We start from the raw sequence: 24,448 nt of genomic DNA, 5'->3' as shown, positions 1-24,448 counted from the left end.
ATCAAACATTAGCATAAGTTCTCCAAGCATTCAAACTTGCTTGTAGCTATCAAACAGGTAGTCAGCTAAGCAGAGTTCTTGCTTGTTTGGAGGTTTTGGAAGACGTTTGTGTGTGTGTGTGTGTGTGTGTGTGTGTGTGTGTGTGTGTGTGTGTGTGTGTGTGTGTGTGTGTGTGTGTGTGTGTGTGTGTGTGTGTGTGTGTGTGTGTGTGTGTGTGTGTGTTTCTCACCAGGGATGGCATGGCACGCCTGTTGCTGAAGCTCCCATTGACAGTGGAGGTTGAGGGAGCAGCTCTTACAGTTGACCAGCTTGCTGCAGATATGTTCATTTCTCACATGGCATTTGACAAAGTTCTTTACAGACTGCAAAGAAAGTGTACAAACATCAAACATCTACATAGTTATTATTATGGTGAATTTACTTCATAGTATTGGTGTCATGTAAATCTGAAATTTGTGCACTGGCAGAACCGAAAAGTATGGTTTGGCATTAATAGAAAAGCCCCTGCAACTGTATGGAATACCCACATGCCCCATCCTCTTTGCCCCTTGCTTCCACACAGAGAGCTGTTGTTCAGACAGCATGGACGGGGGAGGGGCCAGGGACAGAGGACCTCTATGCTGCTGCGCAAGTTCCAGGGTCAGCTATAGACACACACAGAGGAGGCAGCAGGGCCAAGCATTAGGCTGACTGACACTGCTAGCCAAGCAGGTGAGATAATAGCGACTTAGTACACTACAACAACGAGTTAAGTAGTGACTCAGTAGAAGGCAAGCTTCAAGCTGCCTGACTATTCATGCTACGTAATGAATTGACAATTGTAGCTAATAAGATCCTAGCTGTGACTTTTATCTCACTACTGCCCCCTGTAGGCAGACTCACCACAGTGCAGTTACTGGAAGTAGAGATGCACTTCTTGTCTTCACACCACTGGCAGCCGTTGGTGTTGGCAGTGCAGCTGACACAGTCAGAGAACCTGAAGCACCTCTCGTCTTCACTATCTGGATGGGGGACGACACAGTTTAACAGCAGAACACAGTTAGTCTAGTCTGCACCATCTGGGGGTGGGGTTAAAAAAAAACAGCTTAAAAAAGAAAAACGGAACACTCGACACAGACAGTTTTATAAAGGGAACAGAGGTAGAGAACCCAGTCAAAAATAGAGGTCAAGTTCAGGATCAGTAGTAACTGTAGCAGAACAGAGAATGCCAGAGACATTGTCCAACATTGTCCTCTCTATCAGGATTCTGTGTACATAATATCAGTCTAGTGAGAGAAACAATACTGGAGAACAGCAGGTCAAGAGACACAATCAAATGAAATTGTATTTGTCACATCCGCCGAATACAACAGCTGTAGACCTTAGCGTGAAATGCTTACTTACAAGCCCTCAACCAACAATGCAGTTCAAGAAAATATTTACAAAATAAAAAACTAATGTAAAAAAACACAATCAAAAAGTAACACAAGAAAATTACATAACAATAACGAGTCAATATGTGGGGGGTACAGGTTAGTCAAGGTAACCAGTGGGTCAGAAGTTTACATACACTCTGTTGACTGTGCCTTTAAACAGCTTGGAAAATTCCAGAAAATGATGTCATGTCTTTAGAAGCTTCTGTAAGTTGGAGGTGTACCTGTGGATGTATTTCAAGACCGATCTTCAAACTCAGTGCCTCTTTAATTGACATCATGGGAAAATCTAAAGAAATCAGCCAAGACTTCAGAAAGAAAATTGTAGACCTCCACAAGTCTGATTCATTCTTGGGAGCAATTTCCAAACTCCTGAAGGTACCATATTCATCTGTACAAACAGTAGTACACAAGTATGAACACAATGGGACCACATAGCCATCATACCGCTCAGGAAGGAGACGCATTCTGTCTACTAGAGATGGACGTACTTTGATTCACACTTTTCGCACCAATCTCAGAACAACAGCAAATGACCTTGTTAAGATGCTGGAGGAAAAAGATTCAAAAGTATCTATATCCACAGTAAAACAAGGCCGCTCAACAAGGAAGAAGCCAATGCTCCAAAACATCCATAAAAAAGCCAGACTAAAGTTTACAACTGCACATTGGGTCAAAGATCATACTTTTTGGAGAAATGTCCTCTGGTCTGATGAAATAAAAATAGAACTGTGCTGGCCATAATGATCATCATTATGTTTGGAGGAAAAAGGGGGAGGCTTGCAAGACGAAGATAACCATCCCAAACATGAAGCACAGGGGTGGCAGCATCATGTTGTAGGGGTGCTTTGCTGCAGGAGGGACTGGTGCACTTCACAAAATAGATGGCATCATAAGGAAAGAAAATTATGTGGATATATTGAAGCAACATCTCAAGACATCAGTCAGGAATTTAAAGCTTGGTCCCAAATGGGTCTTCCAAATGAACAACGACCCCAAGCATACTTCCAAAGTTGTGGCAAAATGGCTTAAGGACAAAAAAGTGAAGGTATTGGAGTGGCCATCACAACGCCCTGACCTCAATCCCGTAGAAAATGTGTGGGCAGAACTGAAAAGGTGTGTGCGTGCGTGCAAGGAGGCCACTAAACCTGACTCAGTTACTCTAGCTCTGTCAATAGGAATGGGCCAAAATTCACCCAACTTATTGTGGGAAGCTTGTGGTACGCTAACCGAAATGTTTGACCCAAGTTAAACAATTTAAAGGAAATGCTACCAAATTCTATTTGAGTGGATGTAAACTTCTGACCCACTGGGGATGTGATGAAAGAAATAAAAGCTGAAATAAATAATTCTCTCTACTATTATTCTGACATTTCACATTCTTAAAATAATGTGGAGATCCTAACTGACCTAAGACGGAATTTTTACTAGGATTAAATGTCAGGAATTGTGAAAAACTGAGTTTAAATGTATTTGTCTAAGGTGTATGTAAACTTCCACTTCAACTGTAGTTAGGGGTAAAGTGACTTTGTATAGATAATAAACAGCGAGTAGCAGCAGAGTAAAAACAAAGGGGGGTTATTAATGTAAATAGTCCGGGTGGCCATTCTTATGGCTTGGGGGTAGAAGCTGTTGGACCTAGACTTGGCGCTCCGGTACCACTTGCCGTGCGGTAGCAGAGAGATCAGTCTACAACTTGGGTGACTGGAGTCTTTGACAATTTTTGGGCCTTCTGCTGACACCTCCTAGTATATAAGTCCTGGATGGCAGGAAGCTTGGCCCCAGTGATGTACTGGGCCGTATGCACTACCCGCTGTAGCGCCTTATGGTCAGAAACCGAGCAGTTGCCATACCAGGCGGTGATGCAATTGGTCAGGATGCTCTCGATGGTGCAGCTATAAAACTTTTTGAGGATCTGGGGACCCATGCCAAATCTTTTCAGTCTCCTGAGGGGGAAAGGTGTTGTCGTGCCATCTTCACAACTGTCTTGGTGTGTTTGGACCATGATACTTTGTTGGTGATGTGGACAGCAAAGAACTTGAAACTCACAACCCACTCCACTACAGCCCCGTCGATGTTAATAGGGGCCTGTTTGGCCCTCATTTTCCTATAGTCCATGATAAGCTCCTTTGTCTTGCTCACATTAAGGGAGAGGTTGTTGTCCTGGCACCACACTGCCAGGTCTCTGACCTCCTCCCTATAGGCTGTCTCATCGTTGTCGGTGATCAGGCCTACTAGTTTGCTGACACTGATTTGTTGTCAGCAAACTGAATGATAGTGTTGGAGTCGTGCTTGGCCACACAGTTGTGGGTGAACAGGGAGTACAGGAGGGGACTAATCACGTCCCCCTGAGGGGCCCCCGTGTTGTGCATCAGCGTGGCAGATGTTGCATACACTCACCACCTGGGGGCGGCCCTTCAGGATCCAGTTGCAGAGGGAGGTATTTAGTCCAAGTGTCCTTAGCTTAGTGATGAGCTTTCTGGGTACGCTGAGCTGAAGTCAATGAACAGCATTCTCACATAGGTGTTCCTTTTGTCCAGGTGGGAAAGGGCATGGTAGAGTGCGATTGAGATTGCATCATCTGTGGATCTATTGGTGCGGTATGATAAATGGAGAGGGTCTAGGGTTTCCGGCATCACGGTGTTCATGTGAGCCATAATAAGCCTTTCAAAGCACATCATGGCTACCGACAGGGGGGCGGGGATGTAATCATTTAGGCAGGTTATGTTTGCTTTCTTGGGAACATGGACTATGAAACATGTAGGTATTACAGACTCGGCCAAAGAGAGGTTGAGAATGTCAGTGAAGACACTTTCCAGTTCGTCCGCGCATGCTTTCAGTACACATCCTGGTAATCCATCTGGCCTTGCGGCTTTGTGAATGTTGACCTGTTTAAAGGTCTTGCTCATGTCGGCTACGGAGAGCGTGATCATGCAGTCATCTGGAACAGCTGGTGCTCTTATACATGCTTCAGTGTTGCTTGCCTCGAAGCAAGCATAACAGGCCATTAGCTTGTCTGGTAGGCTCGCATCAGCTCGTGGCTGGGTTTCCCTTTGTAGTCCGCAATAGTTTGCAAGCCCTGCCACAAGCGACGAGCATCAGAGTCGGTGTAGTAGGATTCAATCTTAGTCCTGTATTGAAGCTTTGCCTGTTTGATGTTTCGTCTGAGGGCATAGCAGGATTTCTTATAAGCGTCCTGCTCCTTGAAAGAGGCAGCTCGAGCCTTTAGCTCGGTGCGGATGTTGCCTGTAATCCATGGCTTCTGGTTGGGATATGTACGTACGGTCACTGTGGGGATGATGTCGTGGATGCACTTAATGGTGAAGCAAGTGACCTGAGGTGGTATACTCCTCAATGCCATTGGATGAATCCCAGAACACATCCAGTCTGTGCTAGCAAAACAGTCCTGTAGCGTAGCATCCATTGGTAGGATAGTCTTAATCGTAGATCGGACAAAGCAGTATATCATTTGCATTGGACTCATTAAAGAAATAATCTTTATCCAGTTCGAGGTGAGTAATCGCTGTTCTGATGTCCAAAAGCTATTTTCGGTCATAAGAGATGGTAGCAGCAATATTATGTACAAAATGAGTTACAAACAATGTGAAAAAACAAACAAAATAGTACAGTTGGTTAGGAGTCCGTAAAACGGCAGCCATCCCCTTCGGCGCCATTGACTTAATCAAGAAAAACAAAAAACAGGGTTGACATGAAAATGCCACCTGCAACACCACCTTCTCAGTAGGAAAACAAAAAGGTAGATGGGTCTAGCTCAATATGCCTTTCATTTCTATTTGCCCTGTGGAGCCAATTTCGACTCATACCCTTCATGCCAGCAGCCACTGACAAATGAACGGATAGAGAAGGACAGAGGATAAACAGTGTGATAATCTGTCATCAATTAGTCATTTAATTAGTTAATCACCGGTCCAATTCACCTCTGATAACACTCTAAAACACAATACAGGTGTTTCTGCAACCTTGTGAGTGTATTTCCAACATAATTGTATTTGCCTCCAAATGGGATAATTGTGTTGGTCCTGACCTTTTGTTCCCACCACTTTGTATACAGGCCTTACGAGGAATCAGAATTATTATTACTCTCAAAAAGGGTAATGATTCATACAGCACAGTATAAGAGGCAGGTAGGAACAAGAGAGTTTGATGTGAAATGAGGATTGGTTCCATCATGGACGGCTCAACTATAGAACATTTATCTAGGGCTGTGGGGTTCACAAAATTGTCAGCCAGTGATTGTCAAGCAAATAACTGTGGGTCTCACGGTAATTGACCGTTAATTACCATAAACACAATTAGCATCTCCTGCCTTCCACAAATAGCCTACAAGCTACTGATGCAGACCTTCGGAACATCTACATTTGAAAAAGTAATAAATCCATGTAATGTAGCCTACACCTTCACAATAAATCCATAATTTATTTTAGACAGGTCTAAAGAAGCATGATATGAAGAAAATGTCTATTTCAGAAGAACAGAATAGCATACTCTGAGTTGTCCTTATGTTCGGTCCTGATCTGGCTATGCCAAATGGCTGTGGGCTACACTAGTTCATTTAGCAGACAAGATTTGCTTAAAATTCCATGGCATTATTTTATAGTATGAAGAATACAATTGAACAAAGCTGAATAAAATATAAATAATATTTTCTCCAAACAATTTGAGGGAGTGCGCACATGAAACAAAGAAATAGGTATTCCTATATGGTTAATTTAGAGTTATGAATGTAACTTTAGTTGTTCTACAAACGTTGGGCTATATGTTTTGATTTTTAATACATTGTAAGGCTACATGATGCGACTAATGATGATTTGAAAAAAGTAGCTTGAAAGTGTGTGCGCAAACTGTACACACTACATCAGTCACTCATTCACAATTTGACAAGCACTCGATAATGCCTAGAATTTCACGGCGACATCCCCTTGGTGTGGCCATAATGCACCTTAAAAAAAACATGCCGTTTTATGGCCAGTGGCCGCTGTGCCCTTCTCCCTGAGTGCTGCGTGCTCCTTCACGTGATCGGGTCTTTCTCACAGGCTACAAGTGAAGATCCACACATCAGAGACGCAACTGAGCGTGTCCTTATCCAATTCCGAGGTGCATGTTGAAGATATTGGAAGAAATGTCCACATTTACTTTTTTGTCAGCCAACAAGATCAGTAGGCCTAAAGAACAGCAAAAGCACTAGCCTATGTCAATCTACTATCCCCCATAGTACAAAGGTCAACATTCTATTCTGTGTGAGAAATAAATATTCCAAAGATAGTTTTGGGATTCGATAGATCCCAAATGAATACCAATAGAATAAGAATGTTTAGCTTAAAATATTGATAAACTATGAGGCTATTTCTTCACATTATAAATGCAGCAATGCGCACATGTTAGTAGGCTATAAGCGTGAATGTTTCATTAGCAGAAAACACCATTATCAAAAGTGACCACAAATGCAATTATGCATGTGATGCTTTTATTATAAAGGTGCATTTTTATTTTGAAAATTATCTTCCCCAAACAGGCGCTGCTTATGTATGTCAGTTAGGCTCTACAACCCTTGTAAAGCGGATTATGTGCTTAATTTTAAGTTATTTGGACACTTTAGTTGTGATACAAACCTTATTAAAACATATAGGCCTATGGGCTAGACTACATGATGTGTGCGAATATGATTTATAATTTTTATATTTTTTTCTTATGCTGGGCATCATTCACAACAGATAATATATCATTCACAAGTGATAGGTTAATTTTGTCATCCATCAGACTATTCTTGATTTAATCTTGTCGTTACATATACTAAATAATACATGTGTGAAATTTGTTTTGATTTAGAATGGACCATTATCATGCACCTGTACCGAAGCAGGGGCAGCAGATTTTTTTGTTGCATTGATGTCAGAGTGATTAGAGGGACAATAGAGTGCTGAGTACCAGGCAGTTAGCAAGTTTGGTAGACTATTAATGACCATCAGCAGCATCAGAGATTGGAGACGCCTAATTACCGTGACTAAAGGTTCACGTGGCATTTGACTGCCTTCATCACTCGTGACCGCCGGTGTGTCGGTAATACGGTCACCGCAACAGCCCTACATGTATCCATTAGTCAGCTAACTACCAGAGGGGGAAGTGAAACCGACCCTCCCCCATGACAAATATGCAGATAGAAATGTGTCAACACATGTATCCTATGAATACAGAATACAGAGCAATGTCATGCAACACGTACTGGTGCGTGGTGGGCAGAAGGGAGCGGGCACGCTGCCGTTGGCATGGCCGGTGTCCCAAGGGACACAGTGGTCCCTAAACCAGACACAGCGGATACCAGGGCCAGCGTTGGCACAGCGCTGCTCCTCATCGAAGGCCTGGCAGCTGGGAGGGGTGTAGACCAGCACGTCATTCAGCAGCACACCAGAGAAGCCTCCAAACACATACATGGACCTGGGGAGAGAACACGACCACACTTTATTTTGATAATCCATCTATAGATGCTCTGCAAATGGTCATACCATCAACAAACAATCTGTTGATAAGCAACTGCTTGTTAAGGTCATGGTAAGGGTTTGCGTTAGGCTAAGAATAAGGGTAAGGGTTAAGGTTAGAGTTAGGGCAAGGGCAAGGGTTATGTTTAGGGTTAGGATAGGAGTTAAGGTTAGGGTTAGTAGATAGTTGAAATGTTACTGCTAGTCTGTAGAGCATCTACAGATGAACTATCCAAATGAAGTGTTACCGAGAACACAACGCAGGAAATACTCAGAGTACACATCATTACCAGGTAACACTGAGGAAACTGATGTCAGGAAACTGTGAGATAAAACAAACAAACAAACAAAGTAACGGAGGGGCAATATAGTGGATGTGAGTGACTGACCCATTGCTGACAACAGAGGTGTGGCCAAAGCGGTTGACATCCCGGTGGAGATCTGGCCTGGGCAGGACTTTCCATTCATCACAAGCTGAAAAGAACAAACATGCACATGATCCGTTTTTGCTTCAGTAGAAACGTGTATCAAGCAAACAACCGCAATACCCAAAATTGATACCTCCACTGCGACTCTAGACCAACTCAGTGTCCTTGTGGTTAGAGTGTCCGCCCTGAGATTGGAAGGTTGTGAGTCATAAAATGGCTGTAAAAATGGGTCCTAATGTGTCTCTGCTTAGCACTCAGCGAAGCAGTGCTAAGCAGAGCAGAAAGATTGGGGTGAAGGACCTACAATAGACTAGCATCCTTTCCAGGGGGTTGTACTTGTACATCAAGCTGCCTCATGCTACAGAAAAGGGAGATAGGCTTCTGCCCTATGAGCTGTTCTGGTTATTTACTGCGACTCTCCCTCCACACCATACTCATACTATCACCCAAGCAACTGTGACAGGCAACCCTCTGGACTCCAGATTGAGGGGGAAAAGTTGTGTTCCTTTCCTGCTTGGATTTCATTTCAGTAGGCCTGTACCATACCACCCTACTGCACACATTGAAACACAGAATACAGTAAGTACCAGAGCCACTGAGACAGAATATCTGTGAGACCTGAGACTGGGTACACACACACACACACACACCACGTCTGCACTGTTGCACACACACACATAATCTACAATGGAAGTGTCAACTCTACATTATTAACACGTATGAGAATCCTTTGAACAGAGGCTGTGGAGAATGGCCTGTATGAATATCATGGTCCCCTATAGGGCTGGGTGTGTCAAGCCCAGCAGTGATTAACACTGTGTGTGAGCATAGCAGAGCACTAGGGGCCATACCCTTGAAACAGGGCCATCGTAAACAACTAACTGCAGCTAGAAAAGATGCCTTTTACGATTGCATAAATAACCATAATTAAAGTTGAATCCACTGCAGCTGCTATTAGACAATCCTGGGGTGGTGGTGGTGGGCAGACAGAGCCTTAATGGTAGTTTGATTACCAATCTCCTAGGACCCCGGTCAGGTACCGCACTGATCCGTGGGTAGGCTACAACAAGTCTACCTGGAGCAGCTCTGACAACACAGCCCACAATACAGCTAGACAATTTGTCTGTCAGTGATTATCTACCATTCTGCACAGAGCAAACAAATAATAACAGAGAGAAAATGATTGTAGGCAAAGCCGATTTCTTCACTTTGTTAATATCACGAGCCAAATCATGTTAAATTGAGAGAGATACAACGTTCAGTTTCCTCGCTGTTAGTGGGATCCTCGGAGAGTATAAACGCCAACCTCTTAACATAATGTCTTTGAATTGTTTATTATGTGGCTGCCTCTGAATATGACTTCACAAACCAGTTTAACCATCCATTGATCTTGTCTGTTGGGGATTCTAGGCTGTGGTTCAGAGTAATGGCTCTAAGAGCAATCACGATCGTGTATTTTAGCATTTCATTTTACAGCTTTCTGATGCTTTACAACCCACACGTCCACTATTGCATTAATATGTAAATGTGCCATTTACCCAGATTAGTTGTCCAATATAAACTGTGCTTGGGAGTTAATTGTGCAGCCAGGTTGCAAACGACCACGCAAGTGCTTGGCTAATTGGGACCGTGTTTAAAGGGAAAGACAAGTCAACAACACCAGTCCAGATCAGAAGGCGCTGTAATCACTTCCGAAAGACCAAGTTGCTCTCTGACAGGGTCATGGTGTGATCACATTTAAACGTCAATCATTCGAACACTCTCTCTCAGCTGGTCAGACCGACGGTACTTTTTGATAGTCGCATAAGATAGAGATGTGCATAGGTGATGCAGTGGCTAAAGGGACAGACCAAAATACGTTTTTGTGACAGACCACCAGTAGTTAAATTGGAATCCTGACGTTAACACTATCTGAGGCCTACTACCTATCCTGAAGCCTGGAGCTAGAGTGAATCCATACCCCAGACATGCACTGACAGACAGCCCATTGGGTCTTCCAACCACCTGAGGTGTACTGGAGATGGCTGGAGATGACTCTCTATAATGAAACTCACTGATACTTATCACAACGGTCCCCCTTTTCATTTCCTCCCAGGATATTGGCAGAGGAACCATGAATAATGTACACGTAGAACGGGGGAGATGACAGGAGAATCAGCAGACCAAATCTGCACCAGAGTCGAGAGTGATGGGGAAATCAAACTCATTCAAATGGCAAACTTAATGAAATGTGTTTTTGTGGTCGGGGGCTGCTTTGAGAGACACTGTCTGGAGCTCCAATATAAACAGGTCACTCTTGTTGAAGACAGCGCTGCCAGTTGCCTTTCAGGGGGTGTGGGGACAAAACATTTTTAATTAGAGTTCATTTCCCCCAAATCTAATTAGAAGTATGAAGATGGGGTAATGAGGGGGGGGGGGGTTAAACGCAAATTAAAACTGCCATCTGTGTCGACCTGAATTAAATCTCTCGCAGAAGAAAAACACAAAAAGCTAATAACGCTCTCCCCCTCCAAGGTTAGCAGAGAAAAACAAAAACAAATTAGCGCTTAAAAGCGTCTCTCAGCGTGCGTGAGAGAGAGGGAGCGGTAGAGTGAGGCCTCTTCCACAGGTGGAACTAATTCATTAGCTCACAGAGAGACGAGCGGAGACGAGAGGAAGTCATATCAGTCCATTAACTAATAAATGAGACTTTTAACACATTCAACTAGAGAAACCTGTTGACACATCTCATATGTACTGTAGTAGGCTACAATGTCTTTCAGCAATACTTGAGTAAGAAGCAACCTTCACTATAGCTTTGGTCTATAGTAGGTTCAGGCATGTTTTATAAGAAAAATTGCTCCATTATTATAAAAGCAATACAGAGAAAATGCCTTCCGCAAACCTGTTCTCTCTATAAGAGGCTGATAATGGAGATTGTTAATTTGGCTCTGTAATGAAATGAGTCAACAATGTCCAGTGACAACCCAGTCCTCAGGGACTATAATGAATGACAGGTCGCCAAGAGGCCATGTCTGGCCAAACACTGGCCTATATAACAGAGTTCCAATCACAGAGATTGGTTTTGCCTGGGCTTGAGTGAAGAGTCTAGACCACATTCCCCAAGCCAAGCATCAGTCTAGCCTAACACCTTGAACATAAAACAATCAGTTGCTTTCGGATCATAAAAGTGACATTGGACTTTTTATCCATTGGGAGTGGCCTACTCAAGGTGATTGGACTGGCGATTAAAATGACTAAGAATGAAAGTTGAGCAGTGACCCTCCATGACTGCTGGAGAAAGCTACAGTCAAGTTCTTCAAACATCTCGTCCTGATCTGGATTTGCTACATCTTCTAATTAGCGGATAAACATTCCGCTTTAATATATTTTCTTTCTTTGAATGCATTGCTACATCTACTACCTTAATGACTCATTGACTTAATGTTGTCTCCTCTTTCTCTCTTGCTCGTCCCAATCTTGCTATTTCTTTTGTCTCCATCGCTCTATTTGAATTCTCCATCAACCCTCCCCTGCTCTCTCAGTGCAGTAAAACTTGTGAAGGGTGGCTGGTGAACAGAGTCAGGGAAGGGCTGGCTGTCGAGATTTGAGGACGCATCCCACTCCTCCTCCCTTGCCTCCCTCCCTGTGCTGAATGTCCTGTAATGCCCCTGCAGAGTCACTGTATTCAAAACAAATATTCATAAAAGAGCAGACGCCATCTGGCCGACTCCCATTCTGCAGCTCTTTATGGGGCATTAATGATCCCCACTGTATTACTGTCAGCACTGAAAGGTGAGCTGTAACTCACATCCCGAGATTTCGAGTAAAACCCCAAGTAGTCCAAACACACACACACAGGAAGGCACGCACATGTACACACCCACACATAACTCTAAACCTTTAGTACTAAACCGCCCTTTCATATCTTGCAGAGGATAGCTTACTAACTCCAAAGAGGGCAAAATAACTTTATTTGACCAGGGGGTAATGAATAATCTATCATGAGTTGTTGCAGTGACCGTATTACCGCCACACCGGCAGTCATAAGTCATGACCACAGTCAAATTCCACGTGACAGTTGAGTCACGGTTATCTCCTTTTATGCACTCTGGACATGCGTTGGTGGTACACAACTCCATAACGACCATCAGGTCACTAATGGCCTGGTACTCATGGTTCTATTGTCCCTCTAACCACTCTGACATCAATGCAAATGCAATGGAAAATCACATCAAACACTTATCATCAAAACAGCATCATGCTTTTAAAACTCATCGTTAGGCTAAATGTTTTGACCTCACTGTGATCGATCAATTTGAAGAAAGAAGTTCAACAACAGGTTGAAACTATGTGGAAAACATGGTCATTGTGGATGATGTTTCAAAGCCAAACACAACGAATTGGACAGCGCTTTCTAAGGTGACGATTCATTCAAAACATTTAAGACGTTGCATGTAGAAAATCCATATGCCAATAAACAGTACGTTTCGTTATGAAAACATGTTACCATCGATGTTCCCGAACAGATTTCACTTGGTTTCCTAAATTAGGTGCTGGGTAGCTGCAGAAACATGGTTGGAGAGCCCATGGCAATACAGAGTTTGGGTGAAATATGTGAGTGAAATAACTGTTCTTATAAGCCCAGACATTTCTATATGCAATCCTGTGTGAAAGAAGAGTTTTGAGGGTTGCCAATAAAAATATGAGGATCCCAGATGCTACTATATTTAGGCCTATTTCTGCTCCCCTATAAAACCAGAGTAGTCTACCTGGCATGATTTAGTTTAATGTATTTTTTCCCCTGCCCCTGTTCCTACCCATTTGATAATGGGCCATTCTATATCGAAACAAATTGTACATATTAATAAAGACAATATTAAATTGAGAATAGTCTGATGGGTGAAAATATGATCACTTGATGAAAGAACAGGGTGTGCCGCCTGAGCCAAGGAACAGAGCGCAAGCTTTATTTTTATTTATTTTTATTGTAATTTCTACCCCCTTTTTTCTCCCAAATTTGTCTCATTGTTTACAACTCCCCAACAGGCTCGGGAGAGGCGAAGGTCGAGTCATGCATTCTCCAAAACATGACCCGCCAAGCCGCGCTTCTTAACACCCGCCCGCCCGCTTAACCTTAACACTGTTCAACTGACAACCAAAGTCAGCCTGCATGTGCCCGGTCCTCCACAAGGAGTCGCTAGAGTGTGATGAGCCAAGTAAAGCCCCCCGGCTAAACCCTCCATTAACCTGGACGACGCCGCGACTACCTTTCATGGACGTCTTTTTGTGTGTGACTTTTTCAAATAGTCAATAGCTATAGTGGCATTATGCAGCCCATATATGTTTTAATTTCTAAGACATTCTAAGGTTTCACAACTAAATTTACCAAATAATAAATAACTCAACATAGCCACTTCATATGCGCACTCACTCGGGAATGAGAAAAATATCCTTTTTCTATTTTATTCAGCTAAGTTCAATTATATTATTCTTACAATAAAATCATACAGTATAAAATAATGGCACGGGACTCATAAGCATATCTTGTCTGCATATAGTAGGCAGACTGACATTTGGTTCTTCTGAAATACACTTTCTCCATATCATGTTTCTTTAGACCGGTCTAAAAATAAATAATGGATTTATTTTGCGTTTTATTAAATAGATTTTTTTATACTTAAAAAAAATGTAGATGTTCCGAAGGTGAGCATCAGTGGCTTGTATGTGTGGAGGCCTGGAGATGCTAAACGGGTTTATGTTAATTAAAGGTCAATTACCGTGAAACCGGCAGTCATTTGCATGACAATAACCGGCTGACAAAATGCCATTACCGCCACAGCCCTAATCATGAGTGGTTATGAATAACTTTTGGTTTTTGAGCTAGTTCCACTTTTTAAAGGATGTCTACTGTCACTGTTACAATAGAACGTGATCTTCTATCTCAGGTAATTGGGGCTGTGCATTCACCCCTATGGAAAGGTATCTTAGCTTTACACATCCACTTGACTTTCATAACGACCTAAGGCTAATGCTGTTGTTTGTTGAGGTCAAAGGTCAGTGAACACACTTTCCTTAGGCTGCAGAATGTCACCTGCCAGTTCTTCTTTGGTTACACTCACTGTGTGATCTGTGTGGGTCCAGGCCTGGGAGGCAACTAACAGTGGAAAATGACAAATGACAACTGTGGCTTTAGGGGTCAGGGGTCAACTCTGATGGGAGTGGGTGGGTGGGCGCATGCTGGTGACAATGAAGATCACATGTATGATGTCTGCATGGAGGAATGTGTGGTATTGTATGGTAGGGGGTTGGGGTTGATTATACTTGACTATGTATGTATATGTATTGAGTGTGTAACATTTATACATGTACCATATGCCTGGAGGTTGAAACCGGTAACTTGTATTTTCAGCACAAAGGTGTCAAATATAGTCAGTTCAAAACATGAGGATTGCATCATACCAAAAACAGTTGAGGAGGGGATGGTTGTTACCTATGATTTGTCTGAATGCATATGATTGGTCCTTACCTATGTCGTAGGCCAGGAAGTCAGCCGAGAAGCACTTGGCTCCGTTACTGAGGGACGTGTCATTGTGGGTGTTTCCTCCAAACACCAGCAGAGCCCCATTGCTCAGCACTGCAGTGTGGAGGTACCGTGCCAGACCACTCTCTCTCAGGATCATCCTGTCAACACAAACACACAAACACACATACACAGTCACCATGCTAATGTTTTAACGTGTCAATTATGAGCATGTATGTGCGTGCATGCATAAGTGTGTGCGTGCGTGTGTGCCCATCCCTGGGTGTTGATTACAGCAGTGTGTGGGCTAGTCTGGGTCATGTGGTTTATGCAAGTGAACAGTTGGTCTGAAGGTCACTCTCCATAGGCCAGGTCAAATACCCAGACAGACGTCATCCATAATGTGGCACCATGGACACACACACACAAAACTCTACAGGAATATTTCATCCTCTCCCATCTCCTCTGCTAGGGTCAAAGTGCACAGTCCCCACCGTCTGCCTAAGCGTCAACTGTACTATCCATAGATACAGATAGAGTATGTAGGGGTTTACAGACTTCCTAGTTCTGCGAGGGTTTGACAACTCCAAATTCCATTTCTGCCTAAGTAGCCTCAGTGTATATTCAACCTACCGACTGTAAATAAATGGACCGATTGCAATAAACTGTGTGCTATGTGTCAGCAAGCTTTGTCAGGGCACATCAACTGCCTCAATAAGTTAACAGTGAATATACAACTGACATCAGACATGAAAGGCAGGCAGACAGAACTCCAGTTGAGGATCAACAGAGACAGACAGACACTGGCCATGCAGACAGACACTGGTCACTGTCAAACCCAAGGGATATGTGACAGTCTGGATGATGGGAAACAGAGAGACAGTGAGAGAGAGGGGGGAGATTGAAAGGGCGTACCCTCCCCTGTCGCTCATCCATCCGTCAAGGTTCAGCGGAGGCCTCCTTTCATATCACACTGTGTATACAATCTCTGCTTCACTGTGAATCTCTCTAGCTCATCCTTCTGTATCTTTCCAGTATGCTCATGTGTTTGGCGCTGAATGTCTAGGTATGTGGACATAATGAGTACCTCCTCGCAACACAATGCTGACTATTGCATTAGTGTGCTTTGACAAATCTGCCTTTCAGCTGTCCAGCACTGAGCGTCTAGACACAGTGTCTGAACACAGGCAAGACAAGCATCTCTGTGTTAAACATCTACCTAATGTAAGACGCCAAACGTACACTCGACATTTAGCAAATAAATGCATTTTGCTACTGGGGCACTGGGGAAAATAGGCTTACTTTACACAGTTTTCTCAGGACTGGTAAATTGTTACAGCCTGTGAACTTTCAAGTGATAATGCACCTGCTGATACAAGCACAAACACAGAGAGAGACAGACAGACATGCTGACAGACAGACAGACACTTTCTGCCAACCTAATAGCACTCACCAGGTCCGGGTCTGCACCTCATAGCGATACAGCTCGTCCACCAGGCCATACTTGTTGGCAGGCAGGGCCTTGTAGCCCCCATGGATGTACACGCACCTGCCGGAGCTGTCATACGCACTGCTGTGGCCATAGCCACCCTGGACGATGGCCCCGTTGGTCTCAGGGACCTGCCAGGAGTTTGTCCCTGTGTGACAGAGAGGCAGAGGAGAAGTGCATCTTAGTGTGAGTGGGACAACATGATTGGATCAGCTTTGAGACATACGGTATGGAAAATAAGCGTCCATGCTCGTGAGTGTGCGTGCCTGGGTGTGTCAAATGAGAGTGTGTGTGTAAAAGGCTGACTCTGGGAGCCAGACCAAGCCAGCGGGCTGCTCCACCATGTACTTCAAGTCCCCTTGTGACAGATGGAGGGAGAGCTGGAGAGAGGGGGAGGCCACGGAGCATGTGGTACACTGAGAAGCAGACCTCCCAAATCCCACAAGTGAAGGGAAATAGAGAAAGTGAGAAGTAGATAATGAGGGAAGGTCAAACAGTTTACTGACAGTTTGTCAGGTGAGCTCTTTTTACAAACTATTTCCTTCTTCCTTTCACTTATAGAAAGTCACCTAAAAGGTAGACTCAACTTTCTAAATGGTGACACAACTCTCTAAATTTGATGAAATATCACAATATCCATAGTGCTCCAAATAAAACTAATTATAGGAAAAAAACTGTTTGAGGGGGTGGGGGCGACGACTAGTTTGAGATGGAGAGGGAGGGATAGGGGAGAGATATATGAGGGAGGGAGAGGTGAGGGGAGGGGAGAGAGATGAGGGGCAGGGAGAGAGGGAGATAATAAAGTGAGTTTCCTGTAGAACTCAGGCACATTAATTATCTTCTTCTCCTAGAAGGTCTTGCCTAGGTGCCACCTCCTCTTAATGACCAGAGAGCCATCAGGTGTTTTTTGTGTGCTATTGGAGGTATTCGAGGACTGGAGTACCCAACACTGTAGATGTCCCCTCCCTCCCTCCCTCCCTCTTAAACTCTCTCCACAGTCTTTAATGTGACTGGGCTGCAGTGAGCCCAGTCCAGCCTTTGAATCTCCTATAGGCTGAAATGCTTCGTAATGCAGGCATTCACCTGATTGTTACTCCTCAAAACACTGTAGCTTAGCGCCATCTGCTGGTATGAAAACCTAGGCGTTCAAGAGTGGTCACTAGCTCTGGTCAAAGGACCTTGACTCTAACGCAGCCAAGAGGATAACCTTATTTGAGTCAGAAAAGGATGTTCATATGATTAGGGAAGATCTACAAAACCTTGCAGAGGGCATATCCAACTGTCAATCTCTTAGAAAATAATATAAACTAATATAAACTAACCAAGACTTAAAAATAACTGATGCTGGCACATCATGGAGGGAAAGTTGGAGCATAACTAACAAAATTACAGTTAACGGAAATGTAAACTTAATCCACTATAAGCTAATGTATATCATTTATTATACAAAAGACAACATTCACACATTCTACAGCACAACAGCAGAGTAGTGTCTTAAGTGTAAAACTAATAATGACTCAGTAATCCATGCTTTCTGGGAATGCTATAAATTCCGGAAGTTGTGGGCGGAGCTAGAAAGTTGGCTGTCAGAAGTATTACAATGTAAACATACTTTTAATCCGTCTGTCTAAGTATTTGGAGACATGGCATTTGGGGGTGTAGTGAGACACCCGATTGGTTAGACGATTCTCTACTTATCAATCGTCTTGAAAAAACGTATACTAAAAACTTGGAAAGCCATCATTAGCAAAAATTGAGAAAAAAATCGAATGATTTATTATTTAAATATTGAAAGTGCATGGGCTACGGAGAGAAACAAAATGGTTCCGTTTCAGGCCATATGGAGGAAAGTGATACGCGAGCTGGAGATGGGGGTGTGTGCTAGTGGGTCTGGGCAGGTGTGATGTAGTTGATGTTTGTATGATGTTGTCATTTGTATGTGTATGTTGTGTATTCTTAATAAATTATCAAATTCAATCTTACAAAAAATATCAAAAAGATACTGTGGGGTGTATACGTGTCTGTATATAGACAGTAAGTGTACTTGCCATCATAAGAATAAGACTGCCCAGAGTACTATGCAGGTAATGGTGCTACAAAAGTTTTTTTTAATGGGAAAAGAGAGTTATCTTGGTAAACATTAAAGACCCTGAGCCTTCCATAAATAGATGAGTGACAGCAGCACCCAAAGATGACCCCAACAACAATGTATTAATCGTTGAGCACCATGAAATGAATACAACGTTGTTGAGGTCATCTGCGGATGTTGATGTCTCCTTGCCTATTTTGGAATGCTCCGAAATCTGCCATCGGGTACATGTGGAATGTAAATCATTCATGGTAGCCTAGTGGTTAGAGCGTTGGACTAGTAACCGGAAGGTTGCAAGTTCAAACCCCCGAGCTGACAAATCTGACAAATCTGTACAAATCTGCCGTTCTGCCCCTGAACAGGCAGTAAACCCACTGTTCCTAGGCCGTCATTGAAAATAAGAATTTGTTCTTAACTGACTTGCATGGTTAAAGATAAAATAAAAATGGGGATTATTCATCATGGCTGTTAACCCCACTTAACAACCCAATTCTCTGATTCTCTTGGCTCAGATATATAGCAGGCTAATGGAGGGTGGACTGATTGATTAACGTCAGACTGAGACAAATCAATTGGTTAAGAAGACAGACAAGAGAGATCAATGGATGGATAGATGGAGGGACATACTTCATTCACTCCTTCATTTGATTCATCCATACATTCATTATTGGACCTACTGATGTTGTACTCCTGCACTTTGCTGATGTAGCTGTAGACGGGTGAGTAGCCGAAAATGATCACCATCACCAGGTCCCCATTGGTCAGCTCAGTCAGGTGGGCGGAGTGTCCCTCCACGGCGTAGGGCTGTCCCTGGACCAGGCTGCTCGGGGTCCTCAGGGACCAAGTTCGACTAGGGATGTTAAAGACCCACAGCTCATCTGTCACATTGCCTGAACCGGCCTCCAGCTTCCCCCCATACATGTAGATGTCGTCCTGAGGGGGGAAAACATCAGAGACATGAGATGACAGAGAATATGTGTTAGAGATTGTGTTTATATTTGTAAAGACAGACTAGATTAAAGGGGTTTCTATCACCGACTGCCCTCGACAATATGTCTGCTCTGTGCATGCTTGTGTTCAGTTTGAGAAGAAGGCGCGACAGTGTGTGTGTATGTGTGTGTGTCTAATTGAGCTGCAGGACCTTGAGCTTCTCCATAGTGTGTATCAGTTCTGCCAGAGTGGGAGCTGGACCCCAAATACACCCCCAAATACACACACTTGATATAGCTACGTTGCACCGTGAACACCAACAATCAATAAGAAAGACGGCTGCTATAGCCTCACACGGCAGTCAACCACTGAATCACCTGATACTACACCTGATACACCTGATATCACCTGATACTAATCACCTTGATAACAATCAACTACCTTAACCTGAAAGTTATGCAACTAAAAACCTACTACAGCCATGGCAGTGATCTAAGATAGCAATACAGTCATACATGCTATGGCATGCAGTTTTTACAGTGCAGACTACTACGCTACTGCAACTCTCCATTTCCTAACCATAAAGCAACATATTGTACTGTACAGTCAACCTAGAGGAGCTCCACCATCACAGAAACAAAGAAGGGAACATCCTAGCACAGGTGATACACTGTGTTGCTACACAGCACGGGGCCAATTATACCGTATCCCTGGCCACAAACACATCCCACCAGGGAACCAACTGCCTTAAGCGCCTCAATGTATTTTCTGTCAAGGAAATCTGCTTATCTTACTTGTAAATTACCTCAGCACGCACTGCAGCACCCACCTGGATCACGTTTCACTAATCTCGGAAAACCAGAACTAAAATCTTGCATAATTGTGTAAAATGCTTAAGTAAGTTCTGGGGAGAGATGTGAGGAGAAAGATATTAACGCGAAAGATACTATGCAAGTTTCAGGCTAGTCTATGAGCCAAACGTCCCCTCCCCTTCCGAAACTCGAAAGATGCGAGCACCTGCGAAATCGTGATTTGTCCAAATGATCAGTGCCGAAGAATCAGTGTACCAGAACAAAGATCCTCGTTAGTCGTCGCATTCCCACAGCCTGTTGACAGAGCCTAATACCATTCATTTTACATGTCTCTGTCCACGAGAGATTACTCTCTCACACTCTCTCACACTCGCAAGGTCTGAGTCCTGTAGTAGAAGCAGAGGGGGAGGAAGAGGAGTGCACAAAACACACAACCAAACACACACTCCAACACACAATTGGTAATCACAACCGGCTGGAGGGGGTTTTAACCACGGCATCACCAGCTGAGCAGCAACCACCACGCTTCTGTTTCTACCACGCCTCCCTCGGAAGCTCGATTCCCGACAAAGTGGGACTTTTATTGAAGGTGACATTTTTTATTTGTGAATACAAAATGTGAATGCCAAGCAGGGGATGTTATATAAACGATATGATCTGAATGCACGCGTAATGACAAGCTATTGCTTCGGTCGGTACTATAAAATCGATAATGGGCAAGAGCGACGGCCTATATTCCTAGCAGCGACAGATGCTTACGGTAATCTCTCAATCCTTAGAGGGGAGATAGAAAAGAATGACATATTTCAGGGTAGATGGAGGACTCTTGAATTATAGACGTGAGGGGGATGGTATGTATGGAGGGGAGAGAGTAGGGGTGTGTGTGTGTGTGTGTGTGTGTGTGTGTGTGTGTGTGTGTGTGTGTGTGTGTGTGTGTGTGTGTGTGTGTGTGTGTGTGTGTGTATGTATGTATAAACAACATGCATGGTCACACCCACACATGCTCTTCTCCCTGACTCTGAAAGTCTATACTCATGTTCCTGTCTCTAGACTCCAGGTTTGTTGGCTTGATTTCTGTGCTGCACTAGCTCGTAGGTGTCCATTTATATGCTAATTGTGGATTGCTCCTTCCGTATTTGGGGCCGGTGGCTGAAGAACAGCGGTCAAACAGGGCTCTTCACACCCACAGAGGAAATGAATAGAGTGAAGGAGAGGGAGTTAGACAGGTACAACTAAATACGTCTCTACTGCCATAATGTCTAATATAGAGACGTTTCCTCCATTTCCCGGAAAGTTTTCTGTTTTTGATGAATTGACACCTGGAGACACCAGTGGTGCAGGTACACCACTGTGACTAAGAAAGGAACACTTGATGGGCTAAGTGTGTTCAAAGCAAGCACATGAATGGAACATGTGAAAGATAGGGGTATAGTGAAGAAGTGGGCACACAGCCATGACTGTCCACACATGCATGCACACACACACAGCTTTCAAGGAGTAGTCATAACCCTTTACTTATTCCAAAGGTTGTGTTACAGCCTGAATTCAAAATGGATAGAATATATGTTCTTTCTCAACCATCTACACACAATAACCAATAATGACAAAGTGAAAACATGCTTTTAGAAATGTTTGCACAAATCCAGAAATAGTATTCACACCAGAGTCAATACTTTGACGGTGATAGGCCTATTAAATAGGCCTATTGAGCGAACAGCATTGTTTTACAAAGTAAAACAAGAGAGATAAGCTTTTGGCAAGAGCGTATCGGCCATCGCCGGTGAGTGAGCTGCGCACCATTGGGTGAGTCAGTGAATCTGGAAAGCTTTTTTAGGACTATAATATGTGTGTCTCCACACGACTAGGCCTAGGCTATTGATGGATTCAAGAGACAAGGTTGTTTTTATTGATCTCAGATTCTTACTTTGTCAGTGTCAAAGTAGCCTGTCCTTTCGATAATTTGTGAGGCATTAAACAGCCATTTCTGAGCTACTGGATACGGCGTGCCTGGCACCAACAATCATACCTACGGTGGGGCAGTCATGACATTTTGTCAGCCGGTAATTGTCACGCAAATGACTGCCGGTCTCATGGTAATCGACCGTTAATTAACATCAACATGTTTATCATCTCCGGACTTCTATATAAGCTGATGATGTGCGCCTTCGGCACATCTACATTTAAAGAAGTCTAATAAATCAATTTAATACAGTTTACACTATCAGAATAGTATCCACTATTTATGTATTTGTGAAAAGGCCTATAAACCAGGGAATGTCTTCGAAATCAAAACATATGGGTTTCATGATGGGACTCTATATTATGCAACCCTTTCAAGGTTGCAAAAAAAAAAGGCATGCGCTCAAATGCATTGCTGCTCAGCTTGTGTGGCAAGCAAGTTAGCGATATCTAATCAGTGGACGATGGAATTAAAATGACAGAATTCAAAATGAAATGATAAAGAAAGGCTACAGCGACCAAAAGCCAACAGGTACACACCGACACCGCTATGCCTCCACTCCCTAATAACCTACAGATGCTCCCTCCGTGCCTCGCTCTCTCGCTCTCTCTTTCTGGCTTCAATTTAATAAAGTAGCAAAAACAATTGGCTTTCAGCTCTTCCCTTACGGGGATCCGACCGGTTGTTCTTTAGGTACTTTCAAAAGGGGTTTTAAAAATGAATTCATGCATGTTGGGTCCGAGGCTCCCTTTTGGAATGGGAGCTCTAACTCCCATCACCATTTGTCCTCATCATTCATATTATTCTAATTCCAGAGAGCACTGAGTACCAGGCCATTAGCGGGGGCCGTCAGCAAGTTTGGTAGTCCACCCATCAGCGCCATTCATTTGCAGTTTTGGATAGGATTACCGTGACCAATGGTCACGGGTTGGTGTACCTAATAAACTGGCCTCTGAGTGTACAATTATCTGTAAGGTACCTCAGTCGAGCAGTGAATTTCAAAGACAGATTTAACCACAAAGACCAGGTAGGCTTTCCAATGCCTTGCACCTATTGGTAGATTGGTAAAACAAATCATTTAAAAACAGACAATGAATATCTTTTTGAGCATGGTGAAGTTATTCATTAGACTTTGGATGGTGTATCAATACACCCAGTTACTACAAAGATACAGGCGTCCTTCCTAACTCAGTTGCTGGAGAGTTCACCATGAGGCCAATGGTGACATTAAAACAGTTACAGAGTTGAATGGCTGTGATAGGAGAAAACAGGATGGATCAACCACATTGTAGTTACTGCACAATACTAACCTATTTGACAGAGTGACAGAATAAAAAGTATGCTTTCCACCAGACACTGGGAGATTAATTAACCTTTCAGCTGGTCAATAACCTAAAATAAAAGGCCAAATCTTTACTGGAGTTGCTATTAAAGATTAATGGGCAAATGTTGATCCAGGTGTGGAAAGACTCACAGCTGTAATCGCAACCAAAGGTGATTCAACAAATGATTGACTCAGGGATACTTATGTCAATGAGATATTTAAGTTTTTAATTTTCAATATATTTTCAAAAATGTCTAAAAACATATTCTCACTTTTCCATGATGGGGCATTGTGTGTAGATGGGTGAAATATATTATATATATATTATATATATATACACAAATATATTTCATCCATTCCTACTTATATCAGCACACTCGTAACAACATAATCGGTACGTATCTTCTATTCAATCAAATAAGCCATAACAGGTCTTCTCATTGACCTCCATACAAAAATTCCACGCTGGGTAAGCGAGAAAAAAAGAAAGAAAGATTGCCGCTTGCTGGAGAAGACAGAATTTGGGCCCAGTTATCTCTCTCGCTTCCCGCCTTCCTCTGTCTGAACTCATGGCTGTTTTACTCTACAATAAAAATATCAACCTCTGTCCCAAACACAGACTGCAGCTTAGGCTCTAAAACCGGTAAGTGGAAGTATGTTAATATGTGGAACCTTTAGTATGTGCAGCTTTTTTAACGACAAAACAATTAGTGAGGTCTTCCTTGGAGGTACCATTTTAAAGCATTCTAAACTGCAAGTAATGTAGTGAGTCGTTCCAAAATAAACTTCTCAGCCTTTCTAGCCATAACCTTTGAGCTGTAAATACTCCTTCCAATCAACTCACATAAGCAAAGCTGAATCACCTTAGGTCAGCAATCATAGTAAGACATCAAATATAAAATCAAGTTTTGTAGTAAAGGAAGAGTTTAATGTCACACATACATGCCAGAGGCAGCCTTTCTATTTAACAGGGAGGGTCATTCAGACAGACTCCTATAGTTTCAAGGG

General features: G+C 43.2%; 1 protein-coding gene across 1 annotated transcript in view; it reads right to left on the bottom strand.

Moving 5' to 3' along the window:
• The window catches only part of LOC115113159 (attractin-like protein 1), a 312,747-nt gene that overhangs the window by 228,789 nt on the left and 59,510 nt on the right, over positions 1-24,448 (bottom strand). The window contains exons 8-15 of the mRNA XM_029640467.2: positions 19,092-19,347; positions 16,290-16,473; positions 14,843-14,997; positions 8,296-8,380; positions 7,654-7,865; positions 883-1,001; positions 528-644; positions 230-362 (exon numbers count right to left, since the gene is read on the bottom strand). Of these exons, the coding sequence (XP_029496327.2) occupies positions 230-362; positions 528-644; positions 883-1,001; positions 7,654-7,865; positions 8,296-8,380; positions 14,843-14,997; positions 16,290-16,473; positions 19,092-19,347 (1,261 nt within the window). The remainder of the gene's footprint in view (positions 1-229; positions 363-527; positions 645-882; positions 1,002-7,653; positions 7,866-8,295; positions 8,381-14,842; positions 14,998-16,289; positions 16,474-19,091; positions 19,348-24,448) is intronic.

This window comes from Oncorhynchus nerka, linkage group LG28 (genome assembly GCF_034236695.1).
Source record: "Oncorhynchus nerka isolate Pitt River linkage group LG28, Oner_Uvic_2.0, whole genome shotgun sequence".
NCBI lineage: Eukaryota > Metazoa > Chordata > Actinopteri > Salmoniformes > Salmonidae > Oncorhynchus > Oncorhynchus nerka.
The sequence above is the reverse complement of the archived record's forward strand: the minus strand, read 5'-3'. Positions and strand labels throughout refer to the sequence as shown.